General features: G+C 42.9%; 3 protein-coding genes across 3 annotated transcripts; 2 read left to right on the forward strand and 1 right to left on the reverse strand.

Moving 5' to 3' along the window:
* Nucleotides 1–25: 25 nt before the first annotated feature.
* Nucleotides 26–4,397, reverse strand: depdc4 (DEP domain containing 4). Its single transcript, XM_040175378.2, has 9 exons — nt 4,290–4,397; nt 3,277–3,700; nt 2,823–2,974; nt 2,523–2,718; nt 2,120–2,370; nt 1,826–1,968; nt 1,572–1,697; nt 1,374–1,452; nt 26–1,252 (listed from the first exon to the last, which is right to left on the reverse strand). Exons 1-9 carry the CDS (start codon nt 4,363–4,365, stop codon nt 1,053–1,055), a joined length of 1,647 nt encoding a protein of 548 aa, XP_040031312.2. The 5' UTR covers nt 4,366–4,397; the 3' UTR covers nt 26–1,052.
* Nucleotides 4,398–6,790: 2,393 nt separating this feature from the next.
* On the forward strand, nt 6,791–10,152 carry LOC120817145 (4-galactosyl-N-acetylglucosaminide 3-alpha-L-fucosyltransferase 9-like). Its single transcript, XM_078100353.1, has 2 exons — nt 6,791–6,916; nt 7,761–10,152. Exon 2 carries the CDS (start codon nt 7,768–7,770, stop codon nt 8,926–8,928), a length of 1,161 nt encoding a protein of 386 aa, XP_077956479.1. The 5' UTR covers nt 6,791–6,916; nt 7,761–7,767; the 3' UTR covers nt 8,929–10,152.
* Nucleotides 10,153–10,403: 251 nt separating this feature from the next.
* Nucleotides 10,404–13,611, forward strand: LOC120818300 (4-galactosyl-N-acetylglucosaminide 3-alpha-L-fucosyltransferase 9-like). Its single transcript, XM_078100352.1, has 3 exons — nt 10,404–10,512; nt 11,105–11,165; nt 12,009–13,611. The coding sequence occupies exon 3, from the start codon at nt 12,016–12,018 to the stop codon at nt 13,174–13,176; it is 1,161 nt and encodes a 386-aa protein (XP_077956478.1). The 5' UTR covers nt 10,404–10,512; nt 11,105–11,165; nt 12,009–12,015; the 3' UTR covers nt 13,177–13,611.
* The last annotated feature ends 361 nt before the right edge of the window (nt 13,612–13,972 follow it).

Below are 13,972 nucleotides of genomic sequence, written 5' to 3' on the forward strand. Positions count from 1 at the left end.
CTATAACTTTAAGAAACACAAGAAATATCAGTTCAACTTTTATTAGACCCTTTGTTACAAAACAAAATAACGCTGTTTCAGCATCATAAAGTGCAATCTAACACAATATCAGTGTATGTAGAGATCAAAAAAGGCAGACTGAAATGAGATTTCCCTGAAAATGACTTAAAAATCCAACTCAGCCATCATATTAGTCTAAAATAATAAGTCATTATTTAGCGTACAATTTAGAAAGACACTTCCTTCTCAAATACAAAATTCCCACAATTAATTTAAGGCATTTGATCAATATGCTGGCACTAAAACAATGCTTAAAACCCATGTAAATTAAACTGAGCTTCATTATTGTACCCTTTCTGCTTAAATTTCATGTTTGTAAAAAAAAAAGTAAAATCTCCACAGAATGCTCCATCTTCATTGCTAACAAAAACAAGTCAAGTGTTTTACTTATTTAGCATAATTTTTTCCTTAACCACATTAAAGCAACCCAACAAAAATAATAGTTATAATAGTGTTCATTTGACAGTAGCATTATAGCCAATAGTTTTTTCAAACACAGCATCCATCCCTGGACCAGGAAACGCACCGATCACTAGCGCAGCTTCCCACCGATTGCAGCTTCAAAACAACTGGCTGATTAATGCGGCCCGATCAAAGTCAAGAGCATTTCTTCTTCAGAGATTCCTTTTAAGGTAATTTTCTTCTTGGCACATGGTATTCTACAGTAAAGCCAGTAAAACATAGAGTGCTAAAGCAAACGCCCTCTTTAAACATTATTCATCTTTACAACGTAATCAGTGTCAATGTACAGTTGAAAAGTGTTTCTTCACTTAAAGCAAATGGATTTCACAGCTCGACCGCCATCCAGGCACCTGATATATATGAGCTGATAAGTCAAATAGTGCAAAACCGTTCACAACTTGAATTTCACCCATGGCTTGGACAAGCAGACTTACTCCTCAAAATGCTTCAAATTGTGAGGATTATTAAAAAGACCCGCTGGCTACGTGAAGTGCACATGTGAAGCCAAACCAGTGGCCCGTCAGTGTGTTTCAGAAGGTGCTGGAGAAATGCTGGAGGAAGACCACAGGGTGGTGCTTTTCAAACTCCTTGAGCAGCCGCCTCCTCTCCTTGACGGCCACGGTTCTGCTGGAGGAAATGTGGTGCAAGAGCTGCTTGAGGCTCTCCAGCGTGGTGGCCTCTCGCTGATCCTCGTACTCCTGTGGCGTCGCCTGCTGGCAGAAGGTGAACGCTGCAGCGCAAAGAGGGAACGGGGACATTAGTGTTTTGACTGGAGCGTTAAAAGCGAGACGGACTCACACAACACAAAGTTCCGTGTATGTATGTATGAGGCGTGTATGTATTAGACTCACTGGCAATTGAGTCAGGGTCCTTTCCCTGCTGTAGAGTCCTTAGTGTTCTCCTCACAGCTTCAATAAGGCATGTGGGAGTCTGAATTCATGACGGCGAGAAAAGAGTAAACAGGAATTGAAAAAATGTTGAGTAACTTGAGAGTCAACGCTGTCCGTTGAAATGTCACGTTATTGACACGTCAATTACAAAAAGTGTACCTTGAAAAGCTCCGTGCAATGGTCCATGAGGAAGAGCACCAGCGCTTCGCTCTGGGCTCGAGTCAACTCATGATTCTGGACAATTGCTCTCTGAAACGCGCGGCAGACCGAGAACCTGTTATCCATCTGAAAAGTAGCCCACCATAAAAAGTCAACGGCAGACACCAACGCGTTGACGACTGATCAAACCTTGGCTGTAATACAACCCGAAAAAAAAAAGAAAAAAAAAATCTGACAATGTAGATGGGGAGGACCTGTTTCTGAAGACGGCAAGCATCCGGGCGAGCTGCTGTAGCCATGAAGGCCAGAAGTCTGCGGAGCTCGTCTCTCACGCTCGTCTCCAGCAGTCGGAAACACAACTGAGATGCTTTGATGGCCTCCTGCACCTTCCCTTCATCTGGAAGGCAACACGATGTGTTGAGAGATGGAGGAGGAGCTTCGTAGATGTAAAAACCTTGCAGGCACGGTCGCTCCGATGTTCATCATTTCAATCAAATCTCTCTCCACAAAAACATTGCGAAATCACTGCGAATCGGATCAAGGCTCACCCAGCGAACGTAGAATTGCAGCATGTATGTCCACGTGGCGTCCTGAGAGAAGCGGGCCTTTTTCCTGTCCACTGTAGTACTTGGCGATGGTGTCGAAGAGCAGTCTCTTTTGGCTCGCCGTCTGCTCCGCCCGGCCATCCGCTGAAAAGGCACCGACGACTTTATGGCTGAGCTGTTCCCCAGCGACCACGATCAGCTGGTCGGGAAAGAGCTCTAAGCAGTCCGCGGCCGCCGCCAGCCAGCCATCCAGCCTGAAAAACACACAGAGATGAAAGGAACAAGTTGTCTACTGACTGTGGAGGAGTCGGCAATGCGCGGACAAACGCTGCCAACGTAACATAACCGCACAAGCGTAGTAATCACGAGGGATGTTCTCAGCAGCTTGTTTATTCAGAGCACTGACTTGGGCAGATTGAGGGTGTCGGGCAGCTCCCTCTCCAGGCATGTGTTGGAGATAACCAGGTCCTGGGTGGCCAGAGGAGCTCTGCAGGTCCGGAGGTGAACCCTGGCGGGAGAGGTCAGGATGCAGTCCAGCATGGGCAACTCCACAATGTGCAGCAGCTGCAGCAGAGTCTGCTGCTTCCAAATCTCATCCACCACTGGGGAAGAAGAAAAAGAGCAGGAGAGAGGAATGAACATCCATCACCATGAACTGTCATGCACCGTGGTTTCCCAGCACACTGGCAGACTCGCTCGGTCCTACCAGCTTTGGACAGAAAGGCGGGAGCGGTGGGGGCGGCGTGTAAAGCCGGAGACCAGGTTGGACGCAGGTTGATGGTCCTCAGCAGCCTCTCAACCCTCCTGTCTGACGATCCGACGGCTAGGGGATTGGAGATTGTCCTCAGCTCATGCAGCCTCCAGAAACAAAAGGCATCACAGGGATTAATAAGAATAATATTTCAGGCATGCGTATTAGTGCTGACAAACAATATTCAATCACTTTAACTTCGGGAAAATGTTTTCACTTATTTTCACGCTCAGGTCAGGTCTAAAAAGGAAGATCCACACCTATATGCCAATGGCAATATTATAACATACATATTTATGCATCACCAACGTGTGCTGTGTATACGAGTGACTTGTTTCAATGCAGTGTTACTTTATTTTGGGACAATGCATCTTCTACACTGAATAAAATTGGTTAAGGCAAAACCAACCTGGAGCTCTTCTTCCTCTTAAGCCCCTGTTCCTCCGGTGGCATGTTTTCCGTGTCACCATCTCCCTCCTTCGTGGCAGAATAGGGTAATGCTTTGTACTCCAGAAAACGGTAAAGGCTGCAGCTGCTGTCCTCAAAGGTCGCTTCCTTGTCCCTGCGAAACAGCTTCGTACCCACCGGTTCGAACACCTTGGCCTCCATCAGAGCCTGGCAGAGTCGAGCGGCTTTGAGGCGCGACACCTCACTCGTGCAAAACACCACATTCTGCATCAAATAACTGAGGACGGCGTCCACGGCGTCCGAGCCCGTGAAACATTCGGCGTGGACGCGCAGATGCCTCCTGCAGCGGCGCACCTCCACCTGGAGCTGCAGGGCCCGGATGATGTTGTGCCACAACTGGGTGGCACCGAAGGGCCCCGAGAAACCTGTCAAGAGAAAAGGAGGAAAAGGGGACGGTCCCATGAATAGAATGTTATGGTGAACTTCAAATTGGGTCTTTAAACTGGTCTGATTAGCCCATTGTGTCCCACATGCCTTCAAAGGGCAAAAATACAATGAATTCATGTAATAAACATAAACCGTGCATGAAGTGCAAATACTGCAAAATGGAAAATAAAGGCACACACAACTTCGAATATATATAAAGTGGAAGTGGACCAATACAACAGTATTGTTGTAACTGATGCAGTAAAATGCAGCGTGCACATCATTTATTTGAAAGAACAAACCCCAAAATAACGTAGTCAACGATGTGATGTACTTTGAAAAGGGGCGGGGGATTAGCCAACGAATTATTAAATATAATACTTTACCCACTGCAGAGGATCATTTTACCCTTTTGAACGGAACACATTGAAAAAGACCCCCAAATTCTAAAAATTTTTAAAATATAACGACGAGGGACGCTACCGTTATCGGTCAATTCTAGACGCCTTAACATTTAACCTAAGCCTATTTATACAAAAGGTACATTAGAGAACTTTAATTTGTTCAGCGTCTATACTCGGATCTTACCATTTTGAATATTCTCACGAAAGCTTCTGGTCTGACTGTTCAACCTTCTGAAACGAGGAGTTAAATCAACCGCCATTACGAGGCTTCCGTATGACGTCAGCAATATCTTCTTCTTCACAATATGACGGCATAATGCTCTCTGCTGCCCTCTAGAGGCGACAAGCAATACTTCGAGCCGGTTCAAATACATAACTCAAATGAAAAGAAAAGAATAAAAACAGTATTCAACAAAGAATAGAGAATTACGGAGTTGGTATTATTGTTGTATTTCATCTGCTACGGGAAAATAATGTTGCACGGGTGTGTAGGACACAACGTGATAAGAAGCACACGACACTGAGCGACATCCGAGGACCATCAATCAGGACCGTGCGCGACTCCAATCCCATTTTCCCAACACTCGTTGGAAACACATGAGGGTTGAAGAGAAAAACCACACTAAGAGGCACTTAATCACTATTTCAAGCGGAAAATGATCAGTGTTTTGTGAATGTCCAGAGGGGGAATTAGATCAACATTGGAATCTTGTTCAAAATGTATATAAACTCCAATAAAATGAGTGACATGTTGGTTATATGAAACTTTTGCTTTAGTATTTGCGTGAGATTTTTGCTTCAGTTTTCTTACAATTGAGTTTCCTGTTGTCCATGTTATGGTTTTACATGTTGTCCGGTGAAATGTGCTATGGCCTACAAATGTCCTTCCCTTATCACATAAACGTAGGCACACTATTTATCCAGTTTGTCAAGCCAGTAAGACAACAGAAATGCATACCTCCGTTTAGACAGTGAAGTAAAGAGGCTCTACTTACAAGTCACAACTTCAGCAGAGACCAAAAGCACAGTAAGAGGATCTTTAATCACCATCTTAAAGTTCTATTAGAAAGAATATTACTCAAGATTATGAAGTGTGGAAAGTTCTGTCTTAACATCCATAAAGGGTGCAGATGATCCAATGAAATGTATTCATATAGGAGCTGCACGGTAAGGCCAAAAATCCATGACTGTATTAAGAAATATTGACTGTATCCTGGTATTGCTTTTTCAAGTAAATTCAGTCGGACCTGGTGTTCTGCAGCACGGGGCCCGACAAAGATCTGTCCTTGCTCCCTTCCTCTTCGCCAAATACACCTGACTTTTAATATAATTGCCACCTACAGAAGTTCTGATGACTCTGCAATCATCGGTCTCATATCCGCCGGTAATGGCTACGAATTAGAGCGTGTGTAGCGACACGAGGCGTGATGTGTGGGTGAGGGCAGTTTAAAGCTTCTGTTACGTTCCCCAGTTTTCTGTGTTTGGTGGCTTTGTGCCTTGACAGGTGATTGATTCCAGGAGCAGCAGGCGTGCGTAACAGCTTCTAATGTTGCCAGAGAACGCCACCCTGGGAATTGTTTTAATCTAAGGGGAGGCACTCAGGTTAGTCAAATGAGGCAGAGACTCAATTTAAAAGACAAAAATTACATTTTATTAAATTCAATTTACGGTTTGACAACGGTAAAAACCTCACTCCGGGACAAGCAACGGGGGAACCAATCAGGGCTGAGACTTATGATGGACTGTCCAAAGAAAAGGGGACCCAAGGAGCACCACACGTGAAACAAAAAAAAGCAAAGTCCAACAACATGCAAAAACATAACAGGGACACCACCACATGGGACACACCGCAGACTCAGCACCTGAATGGGAGGAGGGGGTGGATGAGAGAAACTGGTTTAAAATAAAACTAAACAGAAAGGAGAAAGAAAATCACATTTAAAAACAAAAACTATACTAATAACACACCGACAAACGGCTTAACAAAAAGAACAAAGGACCCAAGTACGGCCTGTCTCTCATACAGTTAAAATATGTCTTGCCCCAGTTAGGAGGCCCACAGCGAAGCACGCAAAAATTAGCAATGTGGAGAGGCCACAAAAAACCCAAACCGGGTAAACTTAGCCCAAGGCAAAGCAAACAAGGCGAATTCAGCCAAAGGCAAAGCAGCAGTGGCCTCTGGCAGGTTAGCAGGCGTAGTGCTGCTGCTCAATGATCCTTTGCCCTGCAAAGGAAAACAGACATGAAAGCCTTACCACGGCTGGAGGGAGCTAAAGCCCCTGCGCTACACACCACTTTCGGACAATCAGCGTGGGTCGGAGGGACATTGGGTGCATCAGGTGGAGAGGAGCATGCAGCGCTTGAATGAGCACTGGACGGACAATGTGGGAGCGAATACAGCTTCTGTCACCACGCGGAGCAGCACGAAAGAAGCCAGAATGTGCCGCAAACCGTCGCCTCTGGCAAATGAAATGCAGACAGGTGCTCTGAAGCCGCTTTTGTAAAGCATTGCCATGCAGCGATTGGCTGAGATGCAGACGCAGCTGAAAATTATTAGGATCAATCAATGTGTACTGCCACAATCGTTCAATACTTCGTGCTGTACTTTCCACATTCAACATTCAACTTTCCACGATTCCACGAACTACCCGTATCAAAATACCAGCTTTGTAACCCAACGTGTTCATCCAGTTTGTCTAACCAGGATGTTCCCTCTCGTATAATTCTTTTTTTTTTATTTTAACAATAGATACACCTTGTACATCACCCATTATGACACTCGTGTCATGCTCAGCACAGACCAACAGCACGGTAAGAGGCTTACAATCACTATTTTAATCTAAACGTGTTTGATTATAAAGAAGATAAAGTGCAACGAAGAAATGTAGTTATTATGTTAATAGTGAGGCTGGTGGACATTTTTACAGTAATCAGTTTAGTTTGTGAACGTTCAGAGAGAGATTTTGTGAAACGTTGAAAGGTTTCACGCCTTCAAAATGTCCTTAAACATTAAAGATGATCCACACAAATGAATTCATATGTATTTAAAACTACAAACAAACCAGTTCGGAAAGGCCTTGGGTCTCTGACTCATACCAACGTATCAGAATTCACTGTGTATATATATGTGTATATATATATATATATATATATATATATATATATATATATATATATATATACACATGGTATTTAGTGTTTTCCTCATTCTACCGAACCGGAGCATAGAAAGTAACAACTAACCTTGTCTAGAGAGAGAGAGAGTTTGATCGTCCCACAATGGGGAAATTCCCAGGATCGTAGCTGTAAAGTGAACAGTGAGATACATAAATAAAAAATAAGAGCAGCTGAAAAGAGTAAGTAAAAAATCTAATAATGATAGACCACAGTAACTAAATACACTAGGGCATAAATAAATATATGTAAATTTCTGGAATCGATGACGGGGCACTTTCGGTTGGTCTGCTAGATGAGAGTATGTCACTGGGGTGAAAGACTGCCCTTTTTTCGGATACATTTTGTGTATTTTGAAAGAAACTTTAAAAAATGGAGAAATAAAGCACATCGAAAACACCTTTTGAGATGACAGACAGCTCAACACATTGTCCACTCAAATGTTGTGTCTACAATTGCTGCATCTGTTCTGTCTCTGAAGGTGAGCCATGTCCTGTTCAGCCTCCCAGTGGACTCCTCAGCGTCCAATTCTCTTCGGCAGCCTTTTGGCGTTTTGCGTCATCTTCCTTTTCATCTCGTACAAGGCTGACGTCGCCTACCCCGATTTTGGAAAAGTTGGTCAGTTTTGTCCTGCCTTCCTGTGTGCAGAGAGAGCACAGAGCCATGACTCAATCCCCAGCAACTCCACAGAGCTCCTCAATAAAACACATTCAGGTCCGACCGAGAAGCTCCAGGCGGCAGCAGTGGACGCTGAGCCCGACACAGTTGTGCTGGTCTGGATGTGGCCGTTTGGCTTCAAATTTGAACTCAACTGCGACATTTTCAATTTCACAAGATGCCACTTAACAGATAACAGGGAACTTTACCATAAGGCCCACGGGGTGGTCTTCCACCACAGGGATATACATGGAAGTTTAGAAAACATGCCCAAAGGGCCACGCCCCGTTTTTCAGAAATGGGTTTGGTCAAATATGGAGTCGCCCACCAACTCAGGTAAAATCACTGGACTGAATGAGCTTTTCAACTTGACATGCAACTATCGCCGTCATTCAAGTATCCCAGTGCCTTATGGGTATCTGTATCCCGTGACCTCTGCAGAGGAGAGTTTTAAATTGCCAGCAAAGGACAAGTTGGTGTGTTGGATTGTGAGCCACTGGAGCCCAGATTTGAAGAGAGTTCAGTACTACAATGAACTGAAGAAACACGTAACGATTCATGCTTATGGGAGAGCCTTTCAAAAACCTATTGGTGATGAAGACTTTGTAAAAATAATTTCTGCTTGTAAATTCTACCTCTCCTTTGAGAACTCCTTCCACAGAGATTACATCACAGAGAAGTTCTTTAATCCTTTGACTTGGGGAAGTGTTCCGGTAGTTATGGGCCCGCCAAGACACGTGTATGAGGGCCACGCCCCAGCTGAGTCTTTCATTCATGTCGATGACTTTCCTTCTCCGAAGGAGTTGGCAGAGCGGCTACTTTACCTTGACCAAAATCACACCGAGTACATGCGATTCTTCAACTGGAGAAGCGCGTTTAAAGTTAAAGGCGCTCTGTTTGGAAGAGAAATTGCCTGTAAAACATGTAGATACTTACAAATCCACAAGGAGTACCAAGCTTTTAATGATCTGAACACTTGGTACTGGGGCTGAGAGGGTGTGAACGCTTCATTCAAAATATTACACTGTGTATTTAACTTTATTTGTTGCTAATAAAGTGTCCAAATAGAGACAGGGGGTCGGGAGTGATAGAAAGGGTGCATTCTGTTGTTGTTATCCATGTTGTTCAAAGAATATTCCTAGAAAAAAATAGATAACATTACATTTTAGTAAGTAACACAAAAGCTCTTTTCAATGTTTTTTAATGGTTTAGCTAAGAATTCACGGTGTGCAGTGCTGTTGTGGTCAAATTAGAGGTGGGTAAACTGTTTTTATTTTATTTTTTTTGTGATCATTCAGAGCGTGACGCAATGCAATGCTATATGCGCAGTAACGCAACACAAAGACTCTGTAAGGCTGTCCTGGCTATATTGCATTATGTTCAGTTAAAGTCATATACAATCAATGCCAGTGAATAAATGTGTAGACTGTAGAGGGCTTGGTGTGACGTCGTGGCAACCGTCAGTTAGCTCAGGAATTGTGAGTATTGATCATCCAACAACTGCGACTCTCGGTGACGATGGCGGGCTCTCGTCTGCTTCCATCCATTGCAGCCCCGTTCGGTTCGTTCGGTTCCTCCGCCACCATCTCGTTGTTCCTGCCGCTGCCATAAGTCAGCAGCTTCCTCTTTTTATACTGCAGCACACTAGTCCCCACAAACCAGAAACACATTACACTCACCCAAACATTCAGGCTGACATATATATTTGGTGTTTTCCACATTCTAGTGAACCAGAGCATAGAAGGTAAAAACTAACCCATTTGTCTTTTGTAAGATTATATCTAAATAAGAGTTGATACATTTCTTACTTTTTAAAATAAAAAATGAAGTGAAAATGATTATTTCACTACAATTAAGGGTGAGAGCGAGAGTTTGATAACATAAAATATTCCTTTAATAGTCCCACAATGGGGATAATGCTGGGATTGCAGTAGCAAAGTGAACAGTGCACACAAGATACATCATATAAAACAAGAGCAGAAGTAATAAGTAGGTAAAAAATAATTTAAATAAATATATATGTATATGAACAGACAGTGTACTTCATTTGACCACATCCGTTTCTGAGATCAATGACGAGGCACCTTCAGTTGGTCTGCTAGATGAAAGTATGTCACTATGTTAGTACGTCCACTGGGGTGGAAGACAATCGTTTGTGGTTTTGTCGGATACATTTTGTGTATTTTGGGATAAACTTTAAAAGATTGAGAAATAAAGCACATTGTTTTGTCCTGCCTTCCTGTGTGCAGAGAGAGCACAGAGCCATGGCTCAATCCCCAGCAACTCCACAGAGCTCCTCAATAAAACACATTTTAATGCTCTAATTTTCTTACAATTTTAGCTAGCTGTTTCCTTTTCCTTATGTCGTCATGGTTTTACATGTTGTCCTGTGAAATTTGCTAAAGCCTACAAATGTCCTTCCCTTATCACATAACCGTAGGCACACTACTCTATTCATCCACAGGTTTATCCAGTTTGTCAAGCCAGTAAGATAACAGAAATGCATACATCCGTTTAGAGCGTGCAGTAAAGAGAGGCTCTTACAAGTCACAACTTCAGCAGAGACCAAAAGCACAGTAAGAGGACCTTTAATCACTATCTTAATGTTCTATTAAAAATGAATGTCACTCAAGATTATGAAGTGTTGAAAGTTCTTATGTCTTAACATCCATAAAGGGTGCAGATGATCCAATGAAATGTATTCATATTAGAGCTGCACGGTAAGGCCAAAAATCCATGACTGTATTAAGTTTGACTGTATCCTGTTATTGCTTTTTCAAGTAAATTCAGTCCGACCTGGTGTTCTGCAGCACGGGGCCCGACACAGATCTGTCCTAGCTCCCTTCCTCTTCGCCAAATACACCTGACTTTTAATATAACAATTGCCACCTATAGAAGTTCTGATGACTCTGCAATCATCGGTGTCATATCCGCCGGTGATCGCTACATATCAAGAGCGTGTTCATTACTTTGCACCTCGATACATTATATACGACAGTGTACAGCGTGCTGTACATTAAAGATAATTTCTTTTCAACCGTCAACTTCCTCAATTACACAAACTACCCGTATTAAAGTACCAGCTTTGTAACCCAACGTGTTCATCCAGTTTGTCTAACCAGGATGTTCCCTCTCGTATAATTCTTTTTTTTTTTATTTTAACAATAGATACACCTTGTACATCATCCTCTTGACACTCGTGTGATGCTCAGCACAGACCAACAGCACGGTAAGAGGCTTACAATCACTATTTTAATCTAAACATGTTCGATTAAAAAGAAGATAAAGTGCAACGAAGAAATGTAGTTATTATGTTAATAGTGAGGCTGGTGGACATTTTTACAGTAATCAGTTTAGTTTGTGAACGTTCAGAGAGACATTTTGTGAAACAATGAAAGGTTTCACGCCTTCAAAATGTCCTTAAACATTAGAGATGATCCACACAAATGCATTTATGTGTATTTAAAACTACAAATGAACCAGTTCGGAAAGGCCTTGGGTCTCTGACTCATACCAACGTATCAGAATTCACTGTGTATATATATGTGTATATATATATGTATATATATATATACACATGGTATTTAGTGTTTTCCTCATTCTACCGAACCGGAGCATAGAAAGTAACAACTAACCTTGTCTAGAGAGAGAGAGAGTTTGATCGTCCCACAAAGGGGAAATTCCCAGGATCGTGGCTGCAAAGTGAACAGTGAGATACTTAAATAAAAAATAAGAGCAGCTGTAAAAAGTAAGGAAAAAATCTAATAATGATAGACCACAGTAACTAAATACACTAGGGCATAAATAAATATATGTAAATGTACACACAATTGACCACACCCGTTTCTGGAATCAATGACTTTCAGTTGGTCTGCTAGATGAGAGTATGTCACTGGGGTGAAAGAACACCGTTTGCACTTTTTTCAGATACTTTCCGTGTATTGTGAAAGAAACTTTAAAAAAATTGAGAAATAAAGCACATCGAAAACACCTTTTGAGATGACAGACAACTCAACACATTGTCCACTCAAATGTTGTGTCTACAATTGCTGCATCTGTTCTGTCTCTGAAGGTGAGCCATGTCCTGTTCAGCCTCCCAGTGGACTCCTCAGCGTCCAATTCTCTTCGGCAGCCTTTTGGCGTTTTGCGTCATCTTCCTTTTCATCTCGTACAAGGCTGACGTCGCCTACCCCGATTTTGGAAAAGTTGGTCAGTTTTGTCCTGCCTTCCTGTGTGCAGAGAGAGCACAGAGCCATGACTCAATCCCCAGCAACTCCACAGAGCTCCTCAATAAAACACATTCAGGTCCGACCGAGAAGCTCCAGGCGGCAGCAGTGGACGCTGAGCCCGACACAGTGGTGCTGGTCTGGATGTGGCCGTTTGGCTTCAAATTTGAACTCAACTGCGACATTTTCAATTTCACAAGATGCCACTTAACAGATAACAGGGAACTTTACCATAAGGCCCACGGGGTGGTCTTCCACCACAGGGATATACATGGAAGTTTAGAAAACATGCCCAAAGTGCCACGCCCCGTTTTTCAGAAATGGGTTTGGTCAAATATGGAGTCGCCCACCAACTCAGGTAAAATCACTGGACTGAATGAGCTTTTCAACTTGACATGCAACTATCGGCGTGATTCAAGTATCCCAGTGCCTTATGGGTATCTGTATCCCGTGACCTCTGCAGAGGAGAGTTTCAAATTGCCAGCAAAGGACAAGTTGGTGTGTTGGATTGTGAGCAACTGGAGCCCGAATATGAAGAGAGTTCAGTACTACAATGAACTGAAGAAACACGTAACGATTCATGCTTATGGGAGAGCCTTTCAAAAACCTATTGGTGATAAAGACTTTGTAAAAATGATTTCTGCTTGTAAATTCTACCTCTCCTTTGAGAACTCCTTCCACAGAGATTACATCACAGAGAAGTTCTTTAATCCTTTGACTTGGGGAAGTGTTCCGGTAGTTATGGGCCCGCCAAGACACACGTATGAGGGCCACGCCCCAGCTGAGTCTTTCATTCATGTCGATGACTTTCCTTCTCCAAAGGAGTTGGCAGAGCGGCTACTTTACCTTGACCAAAATCACACCGAGTACATGCGATTCTTCAACTGGAGAAGCATGTTTAAAGTTAAAGGCGCTCTGTTTGGAAGAGAAATTGCCTGCAAAACATGTAGATACTTACAAAACCACAAGGAGTACCAAGCTTTTAATGATCTGAACACTTGGTACTGGGGCTGAGAGGGTGTGAACGCTTCATTCAAAATATTACACTGTGTGTTTAATTTTATTTGTTGCTAATAAAGTGTCCAAATAGAGACAGGGGGTCGGGAGTGATAGAAAGGGTGCATTCTGTTGTTGTTATCCATGTTGTTCAAAGAATATTTCTAGAAAAAATAGATAACATCACATTTTAGTAAGTAACACAAAAGCTCTTTTCAATGTTTTTTAAGTGTTTAGCTAAGAATTCACGGTGTGCAGTGCTGTTGTGGTAAAATTAGAGGTGGGTAAACTGTTTTTAATTTTTTTTTGTGATCATACAGAGCGTGACGCAATGCAATGCTATATGCGCAGTAACGCAACACAAAGACTCTGTAAGGCTGTCCTGGCTATATTGCATTATGTTCAGTTAAAGTCATATACAATCAATGCCAGTGAATAAATGTGTAGACTGTAGAGGGCTTGGTGTGACGTCGTGGCAACCGTCAGTTAGCTCAGGAATTGTGAGTATTGATCATCCAACAACTGCGACTCTCGGTGACGATGGCGGGCTCTCGTCTGCTTCCATCCATTGCAGCCCCGTTCGGTTCGTTCGGTTCCTCCGCCACCATCTCGTTGTTCCTGCCGCTGCCATAAGTCAGCAGCTTCCTCTTTTTATACTGCAGCACACTAGTCCCCACAAACCAGAAACACATTACACTCACCCAAACATTCAGGCTGACATATATATTTGGTGTTTTCCACATTCTAGTGAACCAGAGCATAGAAGGTAAAAACTAACCCATTTGTCTTTTGTAAGATTATATCTAAATAAGAG

Source organism: Gasterosteus aculeatus, chromosome 4 (assembly GCF_964276395.1).
Source record: "Gasterosteus aculeatus chromosome 4, fGasAcu3.hap1.1, whole genome shotgun sequence".
Lineage (NCBI taxonomy): Eukaryota > Metazoa > Chordata > Actinopteri > Perciformes > Gasterosteidae > Gasterosteus > Gasterosteus aculeatus.